The following is a 24,305-nucleotide window of genomic DNA, read 5'->3' on the forward strand; positions in this document are numbered from 1 at the left end:
GCCAAAGGCTTGGCCCTCTCACCCACAACTGTAAGAAGAAGGCTATTAAAGCAATTACTGAATCACACAAACACCACCCCGATCCAGCATCATTACTAAGCCCACATCACCAAGGAGACACCCATTAACCCAATCTCTGAGACATACATTATGAATAAAGAGATGCAGATATGATCAATGAATACAATAATTCAAAGCAGAAACAGACCCTGCCACCAAACAATACTCAAATTCCTCCAGCCCCGGGTTACGGGAAGAGCAGTCACCTCCATACAACACCACAAACCAAAACAGACCTGAGGCCGGTCACCAGAATGCATCCACACAAGGCCATACACGCCAACCCACAACCCAATTCAAGCTCTCCATCCCACAGCCCACCCATACACAAAGGCTGGAATTAGGTGGCCCTTGGAAGGACGATAAACATGGTAAAGACATACAAAGGTAGAGTCAGCAATGAAATGCCCAACCCTCAGCACACCCTGCAAAAAATAATCACAGCTACAGTGTCTGGAAACTCAGAACAGCTGCCAGGGCGCAGCAGCAGCCCCCGTCCAGCAGGTGGATATATCCAGACCGTCACCTCTGATAAGGCCTCAGGGCTCCGGTTGCTTTAGTAAACTGTCCCCAGAGTCTGCTTCCCGAGACAGGACAAATCAGCTTCATCCTGGTTGGGGTTTAATAAGACCTCGATGTTAGGGAAAATGACAGAGCTGCAGGGATGGGGGGTGGGGGAGCTCTCCAAGCTGGGTGCAGGAATTCCCCTCTGACTCCTGCCTCTCTGGCCATTCTGAGCTGAAACCCTCTCTTGCTGGGTGTTCACTGAGTATCGATTCAGTCTGCAAGCAATTTTAATATTTCTTCAGGGACTTTCAGGCAACAGCACAAGTCATTAATTCACCCTCCCAAATTGCTTATTCAATAGCAGGAACATGGCTCCTGAATAAAGTCCCGGAATTTATGTGACTTGCACGAGTCAGGAGGTCAAACAACTGTTATGAAGCGAAGTTAAAAATCCAAATAAAATATTGACACTTTTTTGGGGAGGGGAAGAGAGGGAGGCCAAGGTATTTAAAATAGGTTTTTGTTGCCATGCCCCCAGGATAAAGAATGGAAGGAGACTGAAGACAAGTTGGAGTTTATAAAATCAATGGAATTTATTGCACATCTACTTGGCATTTAATAATTCTCTCATTTCCACATCCCCCTCCCCCATCCCACTCTGGCCACAGACAAGGAGATACACAGGTATACGAATGCACATTCATGCACATCAATGCTGCCGCACGGACCGATATAAAAACACGATTGGGTTGTGAGCGTCTCAGACACCCTGGAAAGGGGACACTGATGGGCTTCGATGTAGCTTAACGTGTTTAAGAGAAACCGGCGTAACACGGCAGATATTCATGAAGTAGCTTTTGATAAGTGTATTCACTGTTATAAAGCCCAGATCAATGCACTAGAACAGATATGAATATAAAGATGTGCCCACCACGGAAATAGTTTCTAAACTGTAGAAGCCGAGAAACATCTATCTGCAGGATCATCGTGGCATTGTGTACACGATTTGCAAATTATGGTTCGTTTGTAACACAGACGTGCTGCTTATTAAATAAGTGATGGCACATGCGTGGGAGAGGAAAGCATGTTCCAAACCATAGCCGCGTGCGACCTCTGCCAGTTAGCTACAGATGTTTGCTCGGTTGCCCAAATCATGTATGTGAAAAGACTAAGAGAATTGTTTGTGCTCAAACAGCTAACAGAAAAAAGATTATTAATATAAAAATTTCTGGAGGAGATTATATGACCCAGCCCTCAGACACTGAAGTCAGAGGCTTGGATCCAAAGCAATGCCATATTAAGAATGTGACCTTGGGTGAGTTGCTTAGCCATGCTGTTGACACTAAGGTAGAAGAGAAAACAAACCTAGTTGGTAGAGCTGCAGTTGGGATTTGAATGAGAAAACGCATTTTGTAAATGTCTATTCTAGAGTGAACACAGAAGAAATTATACAGGCCGGCAAGGCGTCCAGTGGGCTGCCCTGGTTGATGATCTGAGCTCAATCCCCACACCCTAGTCAAAGAGACTGCTGTAAAGAGATAATCTGCTCTGGCGACTGATGCTCTCTGACTTCCATCCTAGCATGCCACACACAGATAAATAAACGTGAAAACTTTTAAACCACTTCCACTGTTATCCTGCGCAGCTGTCCTAGGGAGGTCTGGACTTGGGTCCTACCGTTTGTCCCTGATAAGCTAGGCTAACAAACAAGCAGCTAGCAGAGTGGGCTCTAGAGTGAGACACCCATGAAAAAATTCTGGCTCTGTCACAGAAATGCTGCCTGACCTTAGGCAATTTAGTTAATAGTGCTGAGCCCCAGTTTCCACATCAAGGGCTACAGATAATAATCTTCATAGGTACCTATAGGTACTTCATAGGTACATAAATAAATTTTATTTCATTTTTTTTTTAAGATAAGGTTTCTCTATATAGAGCTGTCTGTCCTGGAGCTCACTACATAGACTAGGCTGGCCTCTAACTCACAGAGATTTGCCTGCCTCTGCCTCCTGAGCGCAGGGATTAAAGGCGTGTACCGCCACACACCGTAAGAATTACATTTTCAACTCCGTGTAAAGCGCAGTGCCTGGTACATATGGAACGTACATTAGCATGCAGTCTCCCTTAAGAGTCTTCTGTTCCGACAATAGCAATAGCTCAATAGTTAGTAATTTCTTACATTATAGCTGGCCTTGTTTGATGCTAGATGGTAAGAAAAAATAATTATGACATTTGTTCTTGCCAAATTGAGTCCAGGGGAGGAGTCGGCATTAACTGGATAAGCAAAGAAAGAATTTGGCTCTGTGCTGGGCCCTGAGGGGATGAGGGAACAGAAAGAGATCGCAGTGGGAGCAGGAGGAGGCAGTTGCAGAAGCTTTTGAAAGCAAGGCTGGGAAACTCTGACTATCCGAAACAGGAAGCAGGGGTAAGGCTTGGCTACATCCTATTCTTTCAGGACAGCAACTGATGGATTGCTGTTCTGAATACCTGAGTAGCTGAGGTGGCCCGCCAGGCAGTCACCAGGAAGCCCAATATCCCTGCAGACTTCCTTCTGCATACAGAGGGGTGTCAGAATGCCCACGGAGGGGCAGGGAAGATGGAGAGGCACAGAGCGGAAGATGCGCCGCACTAACGAGCCTACAGCAGTACCAACTTAACATCAGACCCTCCCAGGCAGGACCATCCATGGGGGAACAGCTGGTAGACCCCGCTTTAGCCGGAAGCCCTGCTGGACCAGGGCATGGTCAGTGACGAGAGGAGGTAGTCTGGTCACGCTCTGGCTTGGCATGCTCTGCAGACTGGGTTCCAAATGGTTAGTTAAACACATTGCCCCTTAATTTTTAAACCTATGCATATCTTGAAGTTAAATCAATCCATATGCTTACCATTCATCACACAAACCACCACTATTGCCCCCTTGGGCCAGCCCCATCGCCCATCTAACCCGGTAAATCATGTCTGGCCTGGGCTCCCAGGAACACACAGTGGGGGGATTTTGCCCTCAATGCCAGTCTTAGAATGGTAAGTTGGTGCTGGAAATTGCATAGTATCTAGGAAACTGCTGGGAGTTGATCATCCAGGAACACACAAGAACTTTTTTGTTTTGTTTTGTTTCAAGACAACATTTCTCTTTGAAGCTTTGGCTGTTCTGGACTCGCTTTTTAGACCAGGCTGGTCTCAAACTCACAGAGATCCTCCTGCCTCTGCCTCCCCAGTGCTGGAGTTACAGGCATTTACCAACACGCCCAGCTGAAACTTGTTTGTTTTGTTTTGTTTTGTTTTGAACCTAGAGCTTAGTCTCTACAGGGAAAATGATAGCTTCTGGTTGGAGTGAGGATGACTAGATGGTGAGAAACTCGGCCTGAAGTATGAGTGAGAAGCCATCTTCAGGCACTGCGACCCACTCCTGAGGCCCCTCCCCCACCCCACCCAAACCAGCAGGCGCTTCCCTCACACCCTGGCTTGGGCTCATCTTCTCAGGCTGTAGAGTTCAGAATTTCTAATTTACGAAGACCAAGGAGAGACCGAGGGATTTGCATTTTAGCAAATGTCCCAGGAGATTTTGATGCGTGTAGTTCCAGGGCTGTCATTTGAGGACACCCTTCTGCAAGCTTTCTGCTAGGGTTCTCGTTCTAGGAGCTTAATTATAGCTTCCCAACGAGCATCCCCACAATCCAAGTACTCGGGCAGTGGAGGCGGGAAGATAGAGAGTACCAGGCAACTCTGAGCTACACATACATTGAGTTTAAGATGTGAGCCTGGGGCCAGGCATGGTGGCACATGCCTTTAATCCCAGCACTCGGGAGGCAGAGACAGGTGGATCTCTGAGTGTGATGCCTATAAATCGAGTTCCAGGACAGCCAGGGCTACACAGGAAAACCTTGTCTCAAAAAAAAAAAAAGTGAGCCTGGGCTACATGAGTGCCATCTCCTCTCTTTGTCTCAAATACACACACACACACACACACACACACACACACACACACATATATTCATCTGGGAAGCCCTCTCATAATCTAGAACCTGTGTGTTCCAGCTGTGTCCTGCTCTGGCTGGAATGGAAAGACCTGCTCTCAGCTGCAAAGAATGGCTTGACTCACCTCACTGATATTCTCATTGTTCGAACTAAAACCCACAGAGCCTGTGAGTAAGCCTGGGCGACACCTCTAAACTATAGAGAGCACAGAAGCAGAGCCTTCCAAGGAAGAGTGTGCGTGGACTACCTCAAAGTGGCCACTGGGGAGAGCAGGGGCACAGTTTGGGGAGAAAGGGGATACCCAGTTCTGTGAGGTCCTCTGGAGCTGGCATCACGTCAGGAGTAGCAGCTTCCTGGTGATCCACATCTCTCTTGAGGATCTGCTAGGGAAAGTCTCCAGCTGGTCTCAGGGCCGAGCTGGGGGTACGTGTCCGACATGCGCACTGCTCAAAGACTGGACACGAGGCAATTACCTGCGTTTGTTGGATAAACGATCCTTTGCTGAAGCGAATATAGTTTTGTTTTTTAGAATGACACAGCTTAAGATAGCCAGGCAGCTTGAAGTTCACCGCAGAGGCCCCGCCCTCTTACCGTTTGTCTGGATCAGTGGGTGGTCAGTTTAGCTAGTCTGAAGCGTTCCCCATCCTGCCTTACAGATCCCCTACTGGGAATTAAGTATGTTCTGTAGACTCCGCAGCGGAACAGTCTACGCTGCTGTATCTGTGTATATGTGTAAGTAGGATGTGTGTGCCGATACTTGACATTTTACTCCTAAGGCTCTTTGAGCAAAGCAATGGTGTGGCCAGGCTTGGGGGACAGCCTGCTGTTCCTTGAGGAAGCGATTCCAAAGCTGGGAGGACAGTCTGCTCCAAGCCAGTGAGCAGGGTTTCATGAGGACATTCTTGGAGATCCCATGTCTACATAGCCTCAGCAGCTGGTTCTCACAGATGTTATTGCCCCCACGGTCTGGTGAAGAACGATGAGTTTCAGGAGAGCCTCCTAGCCTTAATGTCCAAGAATGGGCTGCTAGTCCAGTACAGTCTAGTGGTCTGGGAGTCCGCTCTTTTGAAAGTCTCTCTCTGGAAGCAGCGGAGCTGAGCATTCGAGGGTGCAGGTCCTGGGAATAGTCGACTTGAATTCAAATCTCTGACTTGTCGCTTGTGAACTAGATGGCCTTTGGCCAGCTGCAAAATGGGTTACTGGGAGAATGGAGCAAACGAAATGTTTGAAGTAGTTCGCCTTTCACACAGGAAGATTCTGAGCATAGTGCTTTTTTTTTTTAATCACTGGAGCCTCAACTGGGGAGGCATCACTCTCAGCAATCCTGACCAGTCTAGACCTCACTCCTTCCAAGGTGAGCTGTCTGAGGTCATCGCAATGCTAACAGGGCTGCTTCTTGTTTCCACCTGAGGGGAAGTTTTTGCACACCATTTATTATCATATAATCTAATGCAATATAGTATCATACATAACATAACATAATATGATGGGTAGGCTAACTTGAAACCCCGAGGCAGACGGTGGATGGATGGATAGATGAATAGATACATTTGTACTAAGTATACATACATTATATCATTCTATTGATTTGTAAAAAGTTCCCGGTCTGCCTGGCTGTAATGAGATTTTTGAACTTTGCGTGGCGATCAATGAGAGGAATATTATTGGCCTGGAGAATTGATATACCTGCTCTCAGTGGCTTGTTCTGCTCCCAGGCCAACCCGGCCCCTCAGGTGTACGATTCCAGCAGACACTTAACCTTTTTTACAGTGTCATCAGGCTAAAAGGAATCTAATAGTGACACAGGACTTGTGCTCAGCACTCTGCCACTATTGCTTTCCTGTCACAAATAATTTATAGCCTTCTATTTCCATCCCTGAGCCCTGCACCCCAGCCCTACCTCCCACTTTCCCCCAGCTCCCAGGAATCAATAAACTCACACAGCCATGGTGGAACTTCAGGGTGCAAGGAGATGGACAGATGGACAAAGAGAGAGAAAGACAGGGATGACGAGACCAGAGGAGAAAGCAGAGGACACAGTGGGAGAAGGAGGAGAGAGAGGGAGGAAGAAGGAGAAGGGTAAAGTTGGAGTCTGGATTCCCAGCGGAAGGTTGAGCCATCTCTTCACCAGTTCAACCGGCTTGCCGGCAGACCCGGGCAGACCTTCGTCTGTCCCAAAGAGCCCCTGAGTCTCTCCTGATCTTCAAGGTGGGAGGATGTGGAGGACTCCTGGGAGTTTATCCAAAGAGGAAGAGACCCACTGCCGGCTTCATCATCCTCTGCTCTAAAGCCCTGCCACCACCCTGCCGTCACCTGAGACCCCTGTGGGTCCTTCTGGGTGCTTGCAGGTGGAGCTTGGCCCACTCCCCAGTCTGGCTTCCCGGAAGTCTTTCTGAGGGCGACCCCTGCCCCCCCTCCCCCGCTGTTCTCTATCCTCTCCATTTCCTCCCAGGTAGCACCTGCATTGATTGGGTAGGGGCGTACTGAGAAGGGAGGCCTCCTGCCTGTACCTGGCTCAGCCCCTAAATTGAAAGCAGCTGGGCTTAGAGGTCACCCACAGGGATAATAACGCAAGTGAACATTATTATTACAGCTGGCATGCATCATGCCAACCATCATACTAATCACTTTATGTGAATAATCCTACCAGTCCTCACCACAGCCACGGGAAGTACACAATGGTACCATCTCACTTTTCAGATAAGGAAATAAACAGCCCAGGGCATCCTGGGAAGAACGAAACAGAGCAGGGATTCTGACTCAGGTGAACTGAGCCTGGAGCCCATAGCCCAAATTCTGTCCCTAGGCCAGGAGTGGTGGCGCACCTATACTGCTACCACTCAGCGGCGAGGAGGCAGGGGGTCAGCTTCGAGGTATTTCTGGGTTATAAAGGCGAGGCCCTATTTCAAAGCAAGCAAACAAAACCAGAACAAATCAGGGGCCAGAGAGATGGTTAAGAGCATTGGCTGCTCCTGTAAAGAACCCAAATTTGCTTCCTAGCACTCACATGGTGGCCCACAGCTGTCTGTAACTCCAGTTCTGGGGCATCCAATGGCCTCTTCTGTCCTTCATGGGTGCCAGGAACACACATAGCCAGGCAGACACCCATCCACATAAAAACAAACAAATCTTTTTTTAAAAAGGCAAAGCCTGAATTCCCTTCACTGCACAGCATGAGGGTAGGGACACTTTATCCTGGGGCAGGGTAAGGCACTGAGCAGGTGAGCTCTCACTGAAGTGAAGGAGGAAAGAGATCCAGGCTGGGAAAGCCCGCTTGGCGGGGGGGAGCAGCACTCTGTCTTTCACCTCAGGGTGAGCACAGAATGTAAGAGAAATATAGATATCCATTGGGTTTTCACAGCCCTGATGCTTAAATTCCCTATGATCAGCTCTGGCACCTAGCAGGTGCCTGCGGCCTGGGGTCATGGATGGACGCCACAAGCCTTAGTAACTCATAGCAGGCACCTGGCCCGACTTCTCTCCCATGCACCACCAAGCCGCTGTCAGGGCATAGCGATTTTCCATCACTTGCTGCCTCAGCTAAAACTGTATCAGTGACTCAGGGGTCAGAGGCTCTGGTAATAAAGACAGGAACTCCACCAGCCAGTCCAGTTATCTCTGTCCCCCAGCCCCAGCCCTGGAACTCCTTAAACCAGAGCCTGTCAGCCTTTAGGCAGAGCTCCTGCAGGGCTACCAGACCCTGGAAGGTCCTGTAGGGAACACTGCTTGGCACCCTTCTAGACGTTCTTGATAATGAGGCCATATTGCTCTCAGCTGCTCTGGGTCCTTTCCTGTGCCGACCAGGCTCAAAGCTCGTCCTCTGCTTCCCGACTGCTGGGAGGGCAAAGCTGTGATGGCTGCTCCTTGAAGTTCTTGGGTCAAGCTAATGCTGCCCTGGTCCTCCACTCCAGCCCCCTGTGACTCTGCCCTGCTCTGCACCATTTACAGTCTCCCTGGCAACCTCACTCTCTTCCTCTGGTGCTGCTCTTTCCTGCCCTGAGCCACCCTTGCTACCCCTGAGGTTGCTGTGGAAGTCAGCGTCCACACTACCGTCATCTTTTTACCACCCCCCCCCCCCCCGCTCCCTCTTCTCTGCACCTCTTTGCCAGGATCCTATTCCCGCTGCCTGGCTCAGACACTTCTCCTCAAAGTCACCAATGGCCACCCTGATCCTGATCCCCAAACATGTCTCTTCTATCCCCAATCCTCTGCCCTTTGTGATGTCACCAGTGGCACTGTAGATTAATGTCTCCCTCCACTTGCTTAGGTTAGGCCACCCTGTGCCACACTGGATCTACCTGTGGCCACTACTGAAGCCTTCCGTGTTGTTCTCTGCCCCTTTACCAATAAACCCCTCGCTGCTGGGCCAGCTTATGCCTGGACTGGCCCACCTCACACATGCAGAGCCAAAGGCATGCTTCCTTCCTAGGCCATGCCCCTTCCTGTACCCCTGTTCCACAACGACACATACCACCAAGCTTCCAGTGACCTGGGAGTGTTTTAGAGCCGTGCCTGACTCCAGTTAGTTACCAATTCTGGCTATTCTTCCTTGCTTTTTTTGGCCTTTACACTCTTGATGATTCTTCCCTTTCTTTCTTGAGATGTTTACACCTTATGCCTAACTGTTAGCTTCCTGGAATCAGTTGCTTTGACCATGACCCTTCTAGTTTGAGCATTGCTCACGGCTTCAGGCCTTGGAGGCTTGATTCTTACGTGATGACAAAGTAGCAGAAGACACAATTTTCAGAGGATGAATTTGGACTCTGCTCTAACTAGCAGTATGGTCCTGAGGAAACCTTAATCATTAGCCTTAGTCAGCTTTGGCTTTCTGTCTGCACAATGAAGATAGCATTTATTTTAAAAGTTGTGAGAATTAGCAGAAGTCCATATGAGTCATACAGATTAAATATAATACTGACATACAAGATTTTAATGAGTGGAAACTAGCTGTTTCTACCGTTAGGTGCAAACTTTTGGCTGTATTTCTGCTCCCTCCTGTGTCCACCTCAACTATGTCTGGCTATGCGTCTAGGCATTATCCCCTGTCAGGCGTTCCTCCTTGGCTTCCTCACTAATCTTCCACCCTCCTCCTGGGCATAATGCCCCCCTATTCTCTTGATCTTCTTAGAATCACCTTAATTTTTTTTCTGGGGAATGGGACCTTGGAGATGCTGTGTCCCCGTGAGCCCTTTATTCGTCAGTTGGCGAAACAGAGGCACAAAGGCACAAAGTGGGAAATGTGAGGCTTCTGAGTAACAGAATCAGCACCGGCCCTGTTGTATGGCCTGGTATACTTTCTACTATCATCTGTCCTTTCCTGCTCAGCTCTGCTTTCCTCAACCCTTCACCCCCTACCTCAAGGGTTGGCTCTTCCTCTGGTACTGGCTGCCTCACTGCCTCGAGCTACCTGAAATTCTTTAACTATAGCCCCCCGACCTTCCAGCATTGGGAGACAGGGGTCCCCCCTATGTCCCTATAAATGATCAGAAAAGCTAAAGCCGAGTGACTCACAGCTTGCAGCTTACTTGGATGATGGAGGTGAACTTGGGTTTCTGTATGGAAAAACAATACTGAGCTGGACAAAGTGGGAGGCTTGGGGGTGTAGGGAAAAGCATTCCCCAGTCCCCCAGTTTGGGCTCCTGCGTTATGGAACTCTGTGGTTTTCTGGGACTCCTGCATTGTAGGTTTATTCCTCCTGGGAAGGTCTGATTTGTTCCTTTATTTTCTGGGGGTACATAAGGTGCTCCTCAACCAGTCTGGTAAAGAAACTGACTCAAGTAAGACCCACAGAAAAGGAAAGGAGGTGTAAGCCAGCCTGATGCCTGGCAAAGGGGCTAGCTGCTGTTGTGGGATCACCTGTGGCTCAGCCCCTTACTTTCTGCCCTCAGTTCCTTGCTTAGTATGGGAGGAAGCTCTTTCCCAGGACTCTGGAGGACTGTGATATGGTCCTTGCTGGAAAGCCAGCTAAAATGGCCTTCAGACCCAGAAGCGTCTGGTACTAGGGCATACACATATGTGACTGAGGATGGAGGGCGGACCACTAGCCACCCTTCAGAAATGGAAATGACGCTGTGCCCCCACTTGATTGTGCCCTGACCCTCGCTGCCCAAACTCAAGCCGCAGTTCAGTTTGGTGCCCAGGGCACCGTGAGTGCATACCTCCTCTGCCCAGAGCTGTGCTGGGTGGATTGCACAGCAAAGAGGAGGAAAACCTCCCATCTTGCAGCAGTGGGTGAGGGCAGGAAGGCAGGGACAGGGGAGTGAGGACAGAGCTGTGCTGGGCACGGACCCTCTGCCAGGCAGGGCAAGCCTGGGTTTGGCTTGTGGTGTGTGACTGTGTTGCCATGCTTTACAGGATCATTCGGACCAAAGTTCAGCAACCTTTCCACCCAACGCCGGATGGGGCAGGGACAGCAGTGACCGCCCCTGGCCACACCATCGGTAAGAGGGCTCAGGGGAGGGGGACCACTTAGAAAATGCCAGACAACGCAGTCCAGACCTGGACACTGTTCACTCCAGTGAGATTCAGGGCCTCCGTGGTCCCCAATCACTCCTTTCCCTCCTAGGCTCTCTCTGGTGATATTAGTTCAGTGCCTCCCTTCCACGTAGCCTCTTCAGTCTGTACCCCCCCTCCTTTTGTCCTTCCCTCCTGCCTCTCAGCCATTTGTCTTTGGGCATTTCTTTGGCCCCATCATCTTTTGTTTTATCTGATTTGATCTCCCTGTGTGTCCTTCCTTAAGTTCCAGACTCTTTCATATCTATTTTTTACTTCATCTTAAAAAAAAAAAAAAAAAAAAAAAAAAAGCCTCTTTTGGGGCGGGACATGGGCTGAAGAGATGGCTCAGCAGTTTTGGTTTTACAGAGGACCCAAGTCTGATACTCAACACCCACACTGGGCAGGGCTCATCAGCACCTGTAACTTCAGTTGCAGAGGATCTGGTTCTGCCCCGATGTCTTCAGGCATACACACATACATGTGTACATAAATTTAAAAAGTTAAAAAAAAATTAAAGATTTCGAGGGAGGAGGGAATGGAACGCATAACCTTATTCGTGGTAGGAAAACACTTCCGTGGAGTTAGATCTCCAGTCTTTTAAATTTCTCTCCTCTTTCCATCTCTCTCTTCCTTCCCAGTCGTCTTCCCTCCCCTCATGAGTATGGTTATGGATCTGTCCCTCTGTCTCTCTCCATCGTTCCTTCTGGCCTCTTTCCTCTTATCTCTTTGTCTCTACCGCATGTGTTCTGTTGCTCTTTGCCTCTCTGGCCCTCTTAGTTCTCCACGGGATTTCAGAGGTACAGCCCAGGCTTGCCAGAACTCCTGCTGCAACTTCCCAGGCCCTGTGTGTGCACACCGACTTCTCCTTGGTCTCCTTCCCTCCTGACCAGCAGGAGAGATAGAGATGGCTAGTCCAGCCCTGCTGGGGTTGCCAAGAGCCATTGTTTACCCAGGCCAGGGTTAGCACGCTGGAAGGAGTGTTGTGCTCAGCTATACCTGACTCACCATAGCACAGAGAATGGGTTCACTAGTCTGTCCCCCAAGAGGCAAGCAGTAACTTCCCCAGTGATTTTAAGACCAGAAGCAACTGGGAAAGAGAGCTGCTTCTAGGGAACACTGAGACCAGCTTTGGGCCTCCCCGAATGTCAGAAACAGCTCTTAGGGACTCTAAATCAGGGCTGGAAAAGACTCCACCCAGGAGACCCAGAAGCAAGGAGCTGGACTTTGTTTGAAGGGTTTGCTCAGCCTTTAGATTAGGCAGGATTAGAAGAACAGCTCCAGAGGGCACCATTGGAATTGTGCTATCCAGAAGGTCACCAAACTGCTTTCTAGACAGCTAATCGTGGCAGTTTCTGAGCCTGTACTACAGCCATCTGAGGGGAGGGGGCTTGAGGGATCAGTAAATGCCATGGATGGCAGAGGAGGCCTGGGTTGACTGGTCACCATTTACCTCAGGCTGGCCTAACAGCCCACACTGTCTGTCTGTGGGAGTAATTCCTCCTTAAAGCCTCAGAGGGCGGAAGGGGCTATGAGCTCCTTGTCCTTCCTTCTGCCCTCTGTTCCTCTCTGTCCCAGCCTGAGGCTTCAGTCACAGCTGCTATCCTGACGGTGTTTCCTCCTTCTTCTCATCCAGTTCCCAGCACGGCCTCCCCTCCTGTTTCCAGCGCCTCTAACGACCCAGTGGGATCCTACTCCATCAATGGGATCCTGGGGATTCCTCGCTCCAATGGTGAGAAGAGGAAACGTGATGAAGGTAGGGAGGAGGGAGGAGCATTGGCTCCTCCTTTGCATGCTTTGTCCTTGGACTCAGAGCTCCGGTTTCTGCGGGCCTCGCAGCTGCTGACTGGGAGATCAGCTTTAGCAGTGAAGCCTAGGTACCCCCACTGCCCTGCTGGCTCCTGGAGAGAGGGAGGGTGGCTGCTGGTGGGGCCACCATCTGCTCATCCCCGATGGTCTCACCTTCTGCTGGGACTCACCCCAGCTGTCCCTGTGGGATGCCAGGAGGAGTGTGGCATGAGCTGTTTACCTTGGGAAGGTTGTAGAGGTGGAGGAGACAGCTGGCATCTGACCCAGGGATGAAAGGCCAGCCTGCTTTGGCCTTGATCTCCGTTAGAAGGTAGCAGGTGACATGGACATGGACGACCCTGGGGTCCTTTCTCTGTAACACCTGGACACTGCTCCCATTGAAACCACTTGGGGCCTCACCATAGTCCACATCATGAGAGTGGACGCCATCCTTACTCCTACTTCCCCTCCTTCTCTCACAGCCAGTGCCTTGGGTAGTTGAGAGGAATGGGTAATTAGGAGAAGGGACCGATAGGCGTGAGCACGGACAAGGCGCTTCTCAGCTGCTGTGGCTCTAGTGCTGCGCTGTGGCCAGCTGGCTGGCTGCTGGTGTAAGGCCTGGATGGACAGATTTCAATAGCGTGGGCCTGCTTCCAGCTTTGATTCCCTCACAGTCTCAGCTAAGGAAGTAGTAACTTGTGGTCTTTGCAGGGTATATAGGAGTCTAAAGACACTCTCCATAAAATAGAAGCCACAAATTTGAACACAAAGGGAGAAGCAGCGTTTTCATTAGCTCAAGGTAGTCACAATGGATGCCTGTTGTCTGTGTACCTGAACCAGGCAGTGTCTCCCTTCTCCCTCAGAAGTTATATTTAGAAGTAGGTTCTGTGGTCATCCCAGGCTTAGACCAGCTACTCTTGAGGGGTTAAAGAACAGAGACAGGGACAAAGCTGACGTTCCCTAAGCTGCCGTCTGGCTTCTCCAGACCCAGGCAGAGGGAAGACAGCATAAGAGCCCTGGGCTCCAGCGGAAGGGATAGAGTGCAGGAGAGACCTAGTCCTGGCAAGATAGTGATGACCTGGTGCTGGCCTCCTTCCAGAAGCCCTAATGGCCTCGTTTCACAGGGAAACAGCTTGTCTGGCTCTATTTCTACTTCTTCCAAAATATCCAAACCCATTTGGCTGCCACGGCCTTTGCCACTCACTAAATTTCATTGTGGTTGTTTTGGCGTCAGCCCCTGATGGGCAGGGGGAGGCTACCGGAGAGGACCTAAGCCCCAGTTGTCCCTGGGCCCTCTGACATGTAGGTCTTAGCCAAGCTCTCTGGCACCCTGAGTACCTTGGTAGCGTCTGCCTCAAACCCAAGGGCTTCTCTTTAGCCACCTGCCTTGTTTAGAGTATGAGGTGTCCAGGGGGACCGGAAGGACACAGGAGCCCTTCTGGACTCCCTTCATTGGTCTGGGGCTAACATTTTTTGTGCCTTCTGCTGCCTGAGCCTTCATGGGTGGTGAAGGGAGGTGGGGATGCCCAGGGCTGGGCTAGCCAGTCAAGTCAAGAAGAGAACGCTCTCCCCTCCTCTTGCTCACAGCCATTGTTTTCAGTCAGTTCAACACAATGGCCCTCTCTGCCTGTGAGCTATGAGAAGAGCTTGGTATAGTGGATCCCTGAGCCAAACAGGATATGATTCTTGTCCTTAGGAAGCCCATACTCTAGGACATATGTTAAACATTGCATCCAGAGAGTAGAAGGCCATGGATACGGTATAGTGGAAATCTGGCCAGGCCTTTATATGGGGAAAGAGGCAGGGAGGAAGCTCAGTTTCCAGGAAGGGCTGCTCTTTGAGGAGGGCCCTGGCTGACGGAGGGTGTTAAGAACAAAGTTAGCTTGAAATTCTATCTCGCATCAAGCCTACGAGCAGCAAGGGCAGGGTGGCCTTAGCCAGGTGTGATGAAGGGGCACAGCGGGAGTGCTAAGAAGCCTGAGCAGAGTCCCAGGAAGTGACGAAGACTGTATGTAAGAGGGAGGCCTTTTTCTCTGAAGGCAGGAATAGCTCTAAGTGTCTCTGGGCAGAAGGAGACAGGAGCAGGCCTGGCTTGGGGACTCCATTAGTTGGCGGTGCAAGAAGCAGCTGGAGTCTCCAGGTGAGGGAAAGTGAGGGCCTCAGACTCTCATCTGCTAGGCCTAACCAGCCTACCAGAAGCATCGGGAATGCTGCCATTTTCCCCCCCTAGGGGCTTTCTTGCCTTGTCTTTACCTCCTCCTCCTCCTCCTCCTCCTCCTCCTCCTCCTCCTCCTCCTCCTCCTCCTCCTCCTCCTCCTCCTCCACTTCCTCCTCCTCCTCCTCCTCTTCCTCCTCCTCCTCCTCTTCCTCCTCCTCTTCCTCCTCCTCCTTCTTCTTTCTTCTTCTTCCTCCTCCTCCTGCTCCTCTTCCTCTTCCTCTTCCTCCTCCTCCTCCTCCTCCTCCTCCTCCTCCTCCTCCTCCTCCTCCTCCTCCTCCTCCTCCTTCTCCAACCCCAGGCCAGATGGAGCTGTCCTTTCCTTGGAAGCTGGACCTGGGAGGGATGCCAGCTTTCCCCAGCCATCATCTTGTTCTTGACCCATGGGACCCAGGTGGAAAGGGAGGAGAGGGAGAGAGAGCAGAGCGCACAGGGAGATCTGTAGGCCTCCTCCCCTCCCCCACTCCAGAGGCCTCCAAGCAGCAGGGCCCAGTTTGCATTAAGGAGCAGCTCAGATGATTAAGAATGGGGAGATAATTATGTGTCAAGATGATGTAGCCCAACTCTACAGTCAGGCCAAGGTAGCAAAGCAGCTGGCAGGGCAGCCCGTTGTTGTGGTTGTCACAGGAGGCGCCTCGCCTCGGGTACAGGCCGCACAGACATCCAGGTGTGTCCTTCAACTCTTGGGCCAGGACTCTTGGTAAAATGAAAACTGATGTGAGGGACTGCAGAGCCTCAGGATGAGAGCAGGGGTGAATGTCCAGGGACTAGACCCCAGAGGGGCTGGCGGACCAGATACATTTCCCCTGGGATGGTCCTAAATGTACCAGCTACATTGGTCTCCTTTTGACCTCTCAGGTGTGGAACATCTCCCTAGAAACGTCCTATCTTGAGGCAAGCTGGGGGTCCCTCTGCCCTCTAGGAAGCCTCTCTGTCTTCCACTCCACGATGTGGCCCATTCTCTAATTCTAACCATGTCACAGTGGTGGGCATTAGTGAGGGCTATGACTGTAGTGCACTGGCATTAGAGAAGGCCTTCCCAGCCTTAGTTACTGGTGTTCACACTGATAAAACACAGAGCGGTAAAGGCTCCGGCCCTTGGGATGTGGACAGCCGCGTGGAATCAGTGGCAACCAAGTCAAGGCCAATTGGCTTTGACTCAGGGTTGGGGTGGGAGCTGACTGAGACTCCTCCCCAAGCCCGGGACTGTGGGAATGTGCAAAAACCCAGGCTTTACTTTGACACTCAAGCAGCCTGGACCCTACTCCTAGGGATCCAGAAAAACCAGGTGGAGATAAAGAAATTTTGCATGGAACACGCACATGAGACACAGGCTGTCTCTTAATCCAAGGAGGAGAAATCCTCATCAGTGCTCTGCTGAAACCTTCACCTCCAGCTACGATTATGGGCAGGTAGATTAGAGCTGGATTCTCTGGAAATCTAAGAAACACAATTCCCTGAATGTTACACACCTTGGCTTCTGTGGCTGGAAAACAGAGTTGCGCCAGTCTCTGTATAATCGGAACCTAAAGCGAGGCTAGGGTGATGGCTACATGGTAGGGTGCTTGCCCAGCTGGCAGAAGGTCCTAGGTTTGACCCCCAGCCTGGAAAGAAACAAAAACAGAACCACAGAAACCCGGAGTCTTTTACCCTCTCCCTGCTGCTTTCAGCCAGCACTGCTGTCCACCGACGGTGGTGGTAAAGCACGGAGAAGTTCTAGAACTTGTCCGAAATTCCAAATGAAGTCATATGGGGAGGCCTGTGGGAGGGAGGCACATTGGTATCAGCCTCCGATGTGTGGGCTTGCAGGGGGCCATGGCTTTGCATTCCATTAATTGGGGCGCTACAAATTGTGCAGTGGGGTGGTGCCCAGCTGGTGCAGTTGTGCATTTGCAGGCAGGACAGGTTGCATGGCTGCAAATGGCCGCTTGGTCCAGTCACTGCCTGTAGTGCCTCCATTTGCTTTGGATGCTGCTGCTGCTGCTGCTGGAAAACGCAGATGACTTCCTTCACTAGTGTCCTCCTGGGAGTCCCCAAGAGCGATGCTCAGGCTATACTTGGGGCAGGAAGGAGACTGAGCTGTAGAAATGATCAGCACGTGTCTAGGGGCCCTGGATTGAGGCAAGAGAAAGTTTCAAAACTCCTCTTTGGGGGGAAGGAACATGAGGGAGGCCTGCCAGGGCCAGAGCCTCCACTCAGCCCTGGCTTAACTGGGAGTACTAGATTTGAGTCCCACAGCCACTCATCTGGGTGACCTTGGGGAAGTCATTTCATCACCCCGCTCCTCTGTCAAATGGGGGAGTAACAACCCTTATGTCTGTGGAGAGGTTTGTAGAACAGTATGTGTCTAGAACGGTGGTTCTCAACCTGTGGGTCTTGACCCCTAGGGGATTGGGCCACCTTTTCATGGGTGTCACCTGAGACTTTTGGAAATATGCAGATCTTTACATTGGGATTCATAACAGTAGCAAAATTAGTTATAAAGTAGCAATGAAAGTAATTTCATTGTATTAAAAGGTCAAGCGTCAGGAGACTGAGAACCGCTGGTCCACAGTGTTACGCCACTTCCTCCCTGAAGGATGGATCACTGTGTATCTAGGCAAAAAACAGTCTAATTGGCAAGTGAAGATTTTATAAGGAGATGAAGTTATATGAGAACGAAGTCTATTTGGGCCTAGACTCCCTGACCCCAACGGGGCTGCTCGTAGCTCTGGGACAAGCTAATCTGGAAAAGAGGGCAGTTGGCCTCACCTGTGCAGAGGAGACACCTTTGCCCACTTGGCATGCTCACTTTGTCGCTCCGTGGTTATCCAGTGGCCTACTTGTCACTTTTTAGCTTCAACCAGAGTTTTCTATGCATGTAAATAGAAAAATTCTAAGAGGCAGTCATTACTGCATACCTCTGTTGTGTTGGTATTGCAAATTAAAAGTAGCATTAAAAGTAAAAGTAAAAGAGGGCTTTTACTCCCTCTGTCTTTCTGTGTGCATTTCTGCTCCTACACGAAAGTTTGTTTATTTACCTTGGCGAATATATGCTTGTTTTCTGAACCCAAATATAATTTTTCTACGGTTTATGCAAGGACATGTGTGTGTAATACTGCTCTGAGATCTTTGCAAGTAAGGGGGTGGGAAATTTCACATGTTAAGAAGGCATGCCATTTTTTATGTCATGTGCGTGCTTGGAGAGAGTACTGTATGACTATGTGCATGCTGGCGCCAGTAACCAGGGAGTGTCCTAGGCCAGACAGAGACATGTTGAGTGTTCACAGTCCAGAGCACGGGCCTGCAAACAAGAACCCACTGCTATCAACCTACACCTGTTGGCCAGTCAGTGGGCTGTCCCAAGACCACCCTTAGGAGTGGCTGGGCCCTGGGACTAGGAGGACTGAGGCAGAGGACTAGACCTTCCCATTTGGACCGTGTGTGATTTGCAGCTCAGAACTTTTGTATCTCTTTGAAGAGGAGCCTGGTCTCCCGGTTTGGGGATCGGGCCCCCCAATCTACCTGCCTGTCCTTCGGGATCTCTCAGTGTCTGTCTGTCTTTTATTTGCTCTAGTCGAGGTATACACTGGTCCTGCCCACATTAGAGGAGGTGGAGGTTTGCATCTGGTCTGGACTTTAAGAGGTATGAGGGCCAGAGGGAACACGGTGTGGGGGTCGAGGGGAACAGCTCGGGGGCGGTGGCCAGTGATGGCAGAGAACGGGGCTGAAGGGCAGATAGCCAGCTGGAGCCAGAGGCACATGCTTTCACTGAGAGCCCTGGAAGTTAGCAGTCTCTGGGCCTTGATCACTTCCGCCATGGGACACCTCGGAGGTTTGGGGCTGAGGCCTGGTGGCCCAGAGGGTCAGCCGCTCGGTGGAAGGGGGCAGTTTTTCTAGCCCTTGGAAAAACAAAGAGTAGATCGGGTAGTAAAACAAAAGCAAAGGAGACCTGGAAGCACCTGACAGCCCTAATTCATCACGGCCCAAGTTTTTTCCTGTGTTCCCATTATATTTGTTTGTAAAAGTGGAAATCAATTTTGAAGGTAATTTTCTGGAAAGAATGGAAGGGAGGTGGGAGGGCCGGATAAGGCAGAGATGGTAAAAGGAAAAATTTAGGCCAGGCACAGCCCAGGGGCAGCTCTTGGCAAGGTGAAAGAAAATTGCATATTCAATCTCCATCCATGAATCTCCCTCACTGCTGCCCGCCTCCTGCTTGAAAACAATGAAGGCTTTTTCCCAGCGCTGGGCAGGGCCTCGGTATCAGCCTCACTTTAACTTCAGGGTCATTAATTCCCTGATTATTGAAGGAGAAGAGAGGGTTGCAGCATCGCCAATTCCAAAGGCACCCCCCATGTGATCAGGCACTGGCTGGGGTGGGTGGGGGCAGCAGGGTAAGGTTCGGTGCTCCAGGAGGCGGTGGGGAGAGAGGCAATGGGGGAGCCACCTGGACTGGGGGGCAGAAAGGGGGGAGGAGGGCAGAAGAGGCAGTCATTACTGCATACCTCTGTTGTGTTGTTATTGCAAATTAAAAGTAGCATGTTCCACTCCACAGCTATCTTTGGGGAGGGAGGGGCACCGAGGGAGGTGGGGGATCTTATCATTGCTTCTTCAGCAGACCAGCGGTGGTGTCACCGTGTGAGGTGACATTTGAATTTACAATTCCGCTGAGAAAAGCCATTAATTCACAAATTAACATTTCTCCCTCTCCCTCTCTCTTTAACACTCTCTCCCTCTCTCACATGGATGTGCAAGCAATTGAAAAGACAAAGGAAATAGCCTTAAGGAAGAGACTTTACGGCTAGTCTGTCTGTGCTGAGATTGCTCCCCCTGCTTCCAGACAGATAAACCAATTACCTGAGCAGCTCGGCTCCTGGCCGCCCGTGATCGCCTCCTTTTGTAGGCTGCCTCCATGGCTGGCTTACACTCGTGTATCTCATTAATGGAAACCAGGCGTGCCCTGGTCACCAAGCTCTTCCCAGCTGTCCTTTGGAGGAACCGTGGGAAGAGAACCAGTGCTAGACAGGCAGGGGAATCCTGGGGAAGAGGAGAGGCAGTCCAGGCCCTGGATCTCTGGGTATCGCTTGCTAAGGCAGCAGGTGTGCGGGTGAGCACTGCCAGCAAGGTAGGCTTGTACAGGACTGTGGGCTGGCATTTAGAGGTAGAGACTATAAACCGAGTCTGAGTCTCTTAATGGCCTTTGGTCTTAGTGTGGGGGGCTGGCTGGGCCCAGCAAGGGATCTGAGCTTGTCCTGCATGGGAAGGACACAGGGAAGTTTTGCTGACTACATGCTATTTCAGTGGGAGAGGATACAGCCTGAAGGAGCACACAGACACAGGCGCGCACACACACACACACACACACACACACACACACACACACATACACATGGGGGTGGGGGGAAGAGAGTAAAAGTGAGAGTGAACTGGAGAAGGAGGAGAGACAACACAATAGTCCTGTCTTACCCCTCGGGAAGTGACTCCAAGAGCCCCGGTGGACATTTGAAATCATAGAGAGCCCTAAATGCCCAGTTCTGTCCACACGTGCTTTGTTTTTCCAGATACAGACAGACAGGAGTTTAAGGTAGAGGGTAGACACAGTAAGAGACGAACAACAACAATAACAAAATAGAACAATTATAGTGACAGGTCGGCGCTGTGAGAGTTAGTGTGATAATGGAGGCAGCTACCGAGTGGGCAACCGGTACCTCACGGATACACTGAACACAGGATGGGACCAAGCAGGCAGCCCAGGCTCTTATCTGGTTACTCTGAAAGATACACAACTGAAAACCTATGAATTGTTTATTTCTGGAATTTCCCACTTAATCTTTTTAGACTGAAGATAACTGAAGCCAGGGAAGGCGGGGCCTGGAGTAAGGAGCCTTCTGTGGGTTACGCTGGGGTTGTGTGGCTTCCCGTGTGAGGTGTACTAGCCAGCATGTGTCCCAGACTCTGCCTCAGTGCAACAGGTCCCTTGGAAGTCCAGAAAGCAAAGCTGACTCAGGACATCCCCCTGTCCAGGCAATGCTAGGGCTTGACAGGTTGACGGCAGTGATAACACTCTGTTTACGTTCATCCGAGTCAGGGACCCAAAGCCTGGCTGCAGTCCAGTTCAAGAAAGAGTTAAGTTCAAAGGTCACTGATACTGCAGAGAGAGACCCACTTATGAATGCTCATTCTTCCTTCTGGTTAGACCTTCTTGGTATCAAGGAAATACAACTGTTGGCCGTTCCTGCAGAGGGCTCTTTCCTATCTCAGTTGATCGCATAGTTCAGCTGAACTCCCTGGATAACATTGGCCGAGCGCCTGCGTGACTCTTCAGAAGCAAATGCGGGTTGCGTGGACGTTTTGTGAAGCCTTCATCTCTGTGCAGAGGTGACTTGTGTTTGTCGTGGGGCGGCACCGAGTTTAACCTTGGCTGTGTGGGACTGACAGGTGCAGGCATTTGTGGCCGTGTGCTGGAGATGAAAGCCAGAATGGTCAGGTTTTCTTTCTGGCTAGTTCATGCTGCTGTGGCTCAAGAGTGACTTGCTTCAAGTATTCCGAGGTCTACCACACTGGTGCATTCTCTACACAAGACAAGCGGAGAGCTTGGCTACCCCAGGAGAAGAGGCACCGAGGTGCTGCAGAGGGGATTATCTGTGCCTCTCTGCTCCTGAGCGCTGAGTGTAGGTCACACATCCCGGCAAGGGCAAACAGGCTCCAGGCCTCCCTGTGTTCTCAGCCTCACACAGAGCCCATCATCTCTCCATGTCTTCCATTGGCATCTTCCCCTGGGCAAATGCCCTCCAGCCCTGTTTGTTGGTTTAGTCTTTCCTCCCCACTTGGCCCAGCAAGGCCATCAAGCAAAAACTCCATGGCCTCAGGTCTGCTGCCCCACCCCACCCCACCCCACCCCACCCCACCCCCCTCTTACAGACTCTGGACAAAGAAGGGAGGAGCCAGGCTCAGGGGGTTCTCTGGGTGCTGCTGCTTGTGGGCTCGCCTTTCCGGGTGCCCCCATCTTCTGCAGACCATGGGGCAATGGAAAAAGATGAGCAGCTGGCCTGGCACCCCGGGAATGGATATGAAGAAAATGAAGGCCTGAGAGACCCAGGGTGCCTGCAGCCTCCAAAACTGTTGAGGCCAGGGAGCCACCCTTCCCCATCCTGCCTCCATCAGAGACATGGTGGCCTTGGAGCTAGCTGTCTGGATACCCTCATTTTCTGGCCCACAGTGGTGGAGAGACCAAACAGGCTAGGAGAGGGTGGGGCCTGGCGCAGGAGCTGGGAGTCAGTCATGAGCCTCAGAGCCTAGTTACAGCAGAGCCAGTAATTCAAACCATCCTGACCCTTCAATGAACCCAAACCTGCTGACCTTGACAGCCCCAGACAAGAGGCCTCACAAACCTCAACCTGCTGCAGGCCAGCCTTCTTCCCCTCCCTCCCTAGCAGCCCTGTGGCCTGGCCTCCAGGTGGCTTCTCATTTGGCCATCCTCATGAAATGTCAGCATCCCCTCCTCCCTCAGGCGGGCCAGCCTCAAAGCACCCTTTGTGTTCATCTCCACTGGAGACAGGGTGTGGGCGTCCCCCGAAGCCTGTGGAGGACCCCGGCGGTGGCCTTCTCCCGTGACTGGCTGAGCAGAACTTGTCCTTCCCCTCTACTCAGCACCAGCTTCATCTTCTCAGGACTAGCTATAGCATGCGTCCCTCTGTGTGTGAGTGTGCGCGTGTGCATGTGTTAGGGTGCCTACAGGGACAGAGAAGGTGAGAGAGACAGAGAGGATGGGGAGCGAAGAGAAGCGAGAGGAAAGCAACCCCAGGAACGTGCATTAAAGTAGTTTGCGAAGTTAGTGCTCTCCTCCTCGGGAGACTGGAGCCCATCCAGCTGCCACCAAGGCCGCTAGGCGCTCCAGAAGAGTGTGAGCAGGAGAGCGAGGGAGCCAGGGACCGGGGACAAATGCAGGGACACTGTGCAAACGCTCACGCATACACACAGGGGCACACACACACATGGGCACACACACACAGGGGCTCACGCATACACACAGGGGCACACACACACACGGGCACACACACACAGGGGCACACACACAGGCACACACAAACACAGGGGCACACACACAGGGGCACACACCCATACCCAGATGGGCACACACACACACACAGGGACACACACACAATGGCACACACGGGCACATACACAGGGACACACACACACACACACACACACACACACACACACACACACACACACTACCCTAGGCTAGGAAAGTCTGGGAAGCTGGGACAGAGAGTGCAGATGTACACGGGGCTCTGGGGGCTCCTGAGTCTTCCTCCATTCCACCCGCCATCTACCCCCTGGCAGTGTGGTCAGCCCAGACACTTGGCTGCCTGGGTGCTAGGTGGCATGGCCGTGTGGGAAGCAGAACCAAAGACATTCTGGAGCACCTAGGGCAGCCGGGAAGGGGCGCCGTGGGTGTCTCGGGCAGTGGGAAAGGGACGAGAATGTGGTACCACTAGGTCTCCTTGAAACCTGCCTCTTCTTCTGATGCTGGGTGATATCCATAATGTGGGCTCCGTGTGGGCCGAGGACAGATGCTGGGTGATAGCCACGTGGCTCCTTGTGGGCCGAGGACAGTGACTGTGTGATGAGCACATGGGCTCCCTGTGGGCTGAGGACAGCTACTGAATTCTCTTGGGGAAGGTGATTTGAGACATTCACCTTTCTCTGAGAATTCTAGGGAAATAAATGACTGACAGGTCGAGGCCATGAGAGATCGGAGGGACTTATGGCCAAGTTAGAGTATCTGCCTGCCCAGACCTTTCTGTGTACCTCGTGGGGCCCGTGTTGTGAGCACTAGGACAATGTGAGTGGACCAGAACTCGTGGCTTGGTTTTCCTGTTTTTGTTTTTGTTTTCGTGATAATAGTTGTTTTTTTTATCAGCAACTATTAGTTATGCATAACAATAGCTTTCATGAGAACATCTCGTATATGTGCAGTTCTGTTATATCTACTCGTGTTTCCTCATGTCTACTAACCCCCTCTTCCCAACCAGACCCTTTTTTCTTTCCTCTTCTGTTATCATGGTGGGTTGTGTGTGTGTGTGTATGTGTGTGTGTGTGTGTGTGTGTGTGTGTGTGTGTGTGTGGTGTCCTATTCAGTTTAACCAGGACCCTCAACTTTTGAGAAGAGAGACTGTGGGGAGAAAGTGGCTGAGAGAAGATGGCCCTACTCTGACCTACAGATGAAACGTGACACGCACACACACACACACACACACACACACACACACACACACACACACAC

General features: G+C 51.2%; 1 protein-coding gene across 2 annotated transcripts in view; it reads left to right on the forward strand.

The window, feature by feature from the left end:
* The window catches only part of Pax2 (paired box 2), an 85,915-nt gene that overhangs the window by 29,564 nt on the left and 32,046 nt on the right, over positions 1-24,305 (forward strand). Inside the window, exons 5-7 of one of the 2 annotated variants that reach the window (XM_055591609.1) lie at positions 10,894-10,979; positions 12,668-12,787; positions 18,591-18,659. In XM_055591609.1, the coding sequence (XP_055447584.1) occupies positions 10,894-10,979; positions 12,668-12,787; positions 18,591-18,659 (275 nt within the window). The remainder of the gene's footprint in view (positions 1-10,893; positions 10,980-12,667; positions 12,788-18,590; positions 18,660-24,305) is intronic. The other variant, XM_055591610.1, reaches the window with a different exon arrangement.

This window comes from Psammomys obesus, unplaced genomic scaffold, assembly GCF_907164565.1.
Source record: "Psammomys obesus unplaced genomic scaffold, mPsaObe1.curated_primary_1811, whole genome shotgun sequence".
Taxonomy (NCBI): Eukaryota; Metazoa; Chordata; class Mammalia; order Rodentia; family Muridae; genus Psammomys; species Psammomys obesus.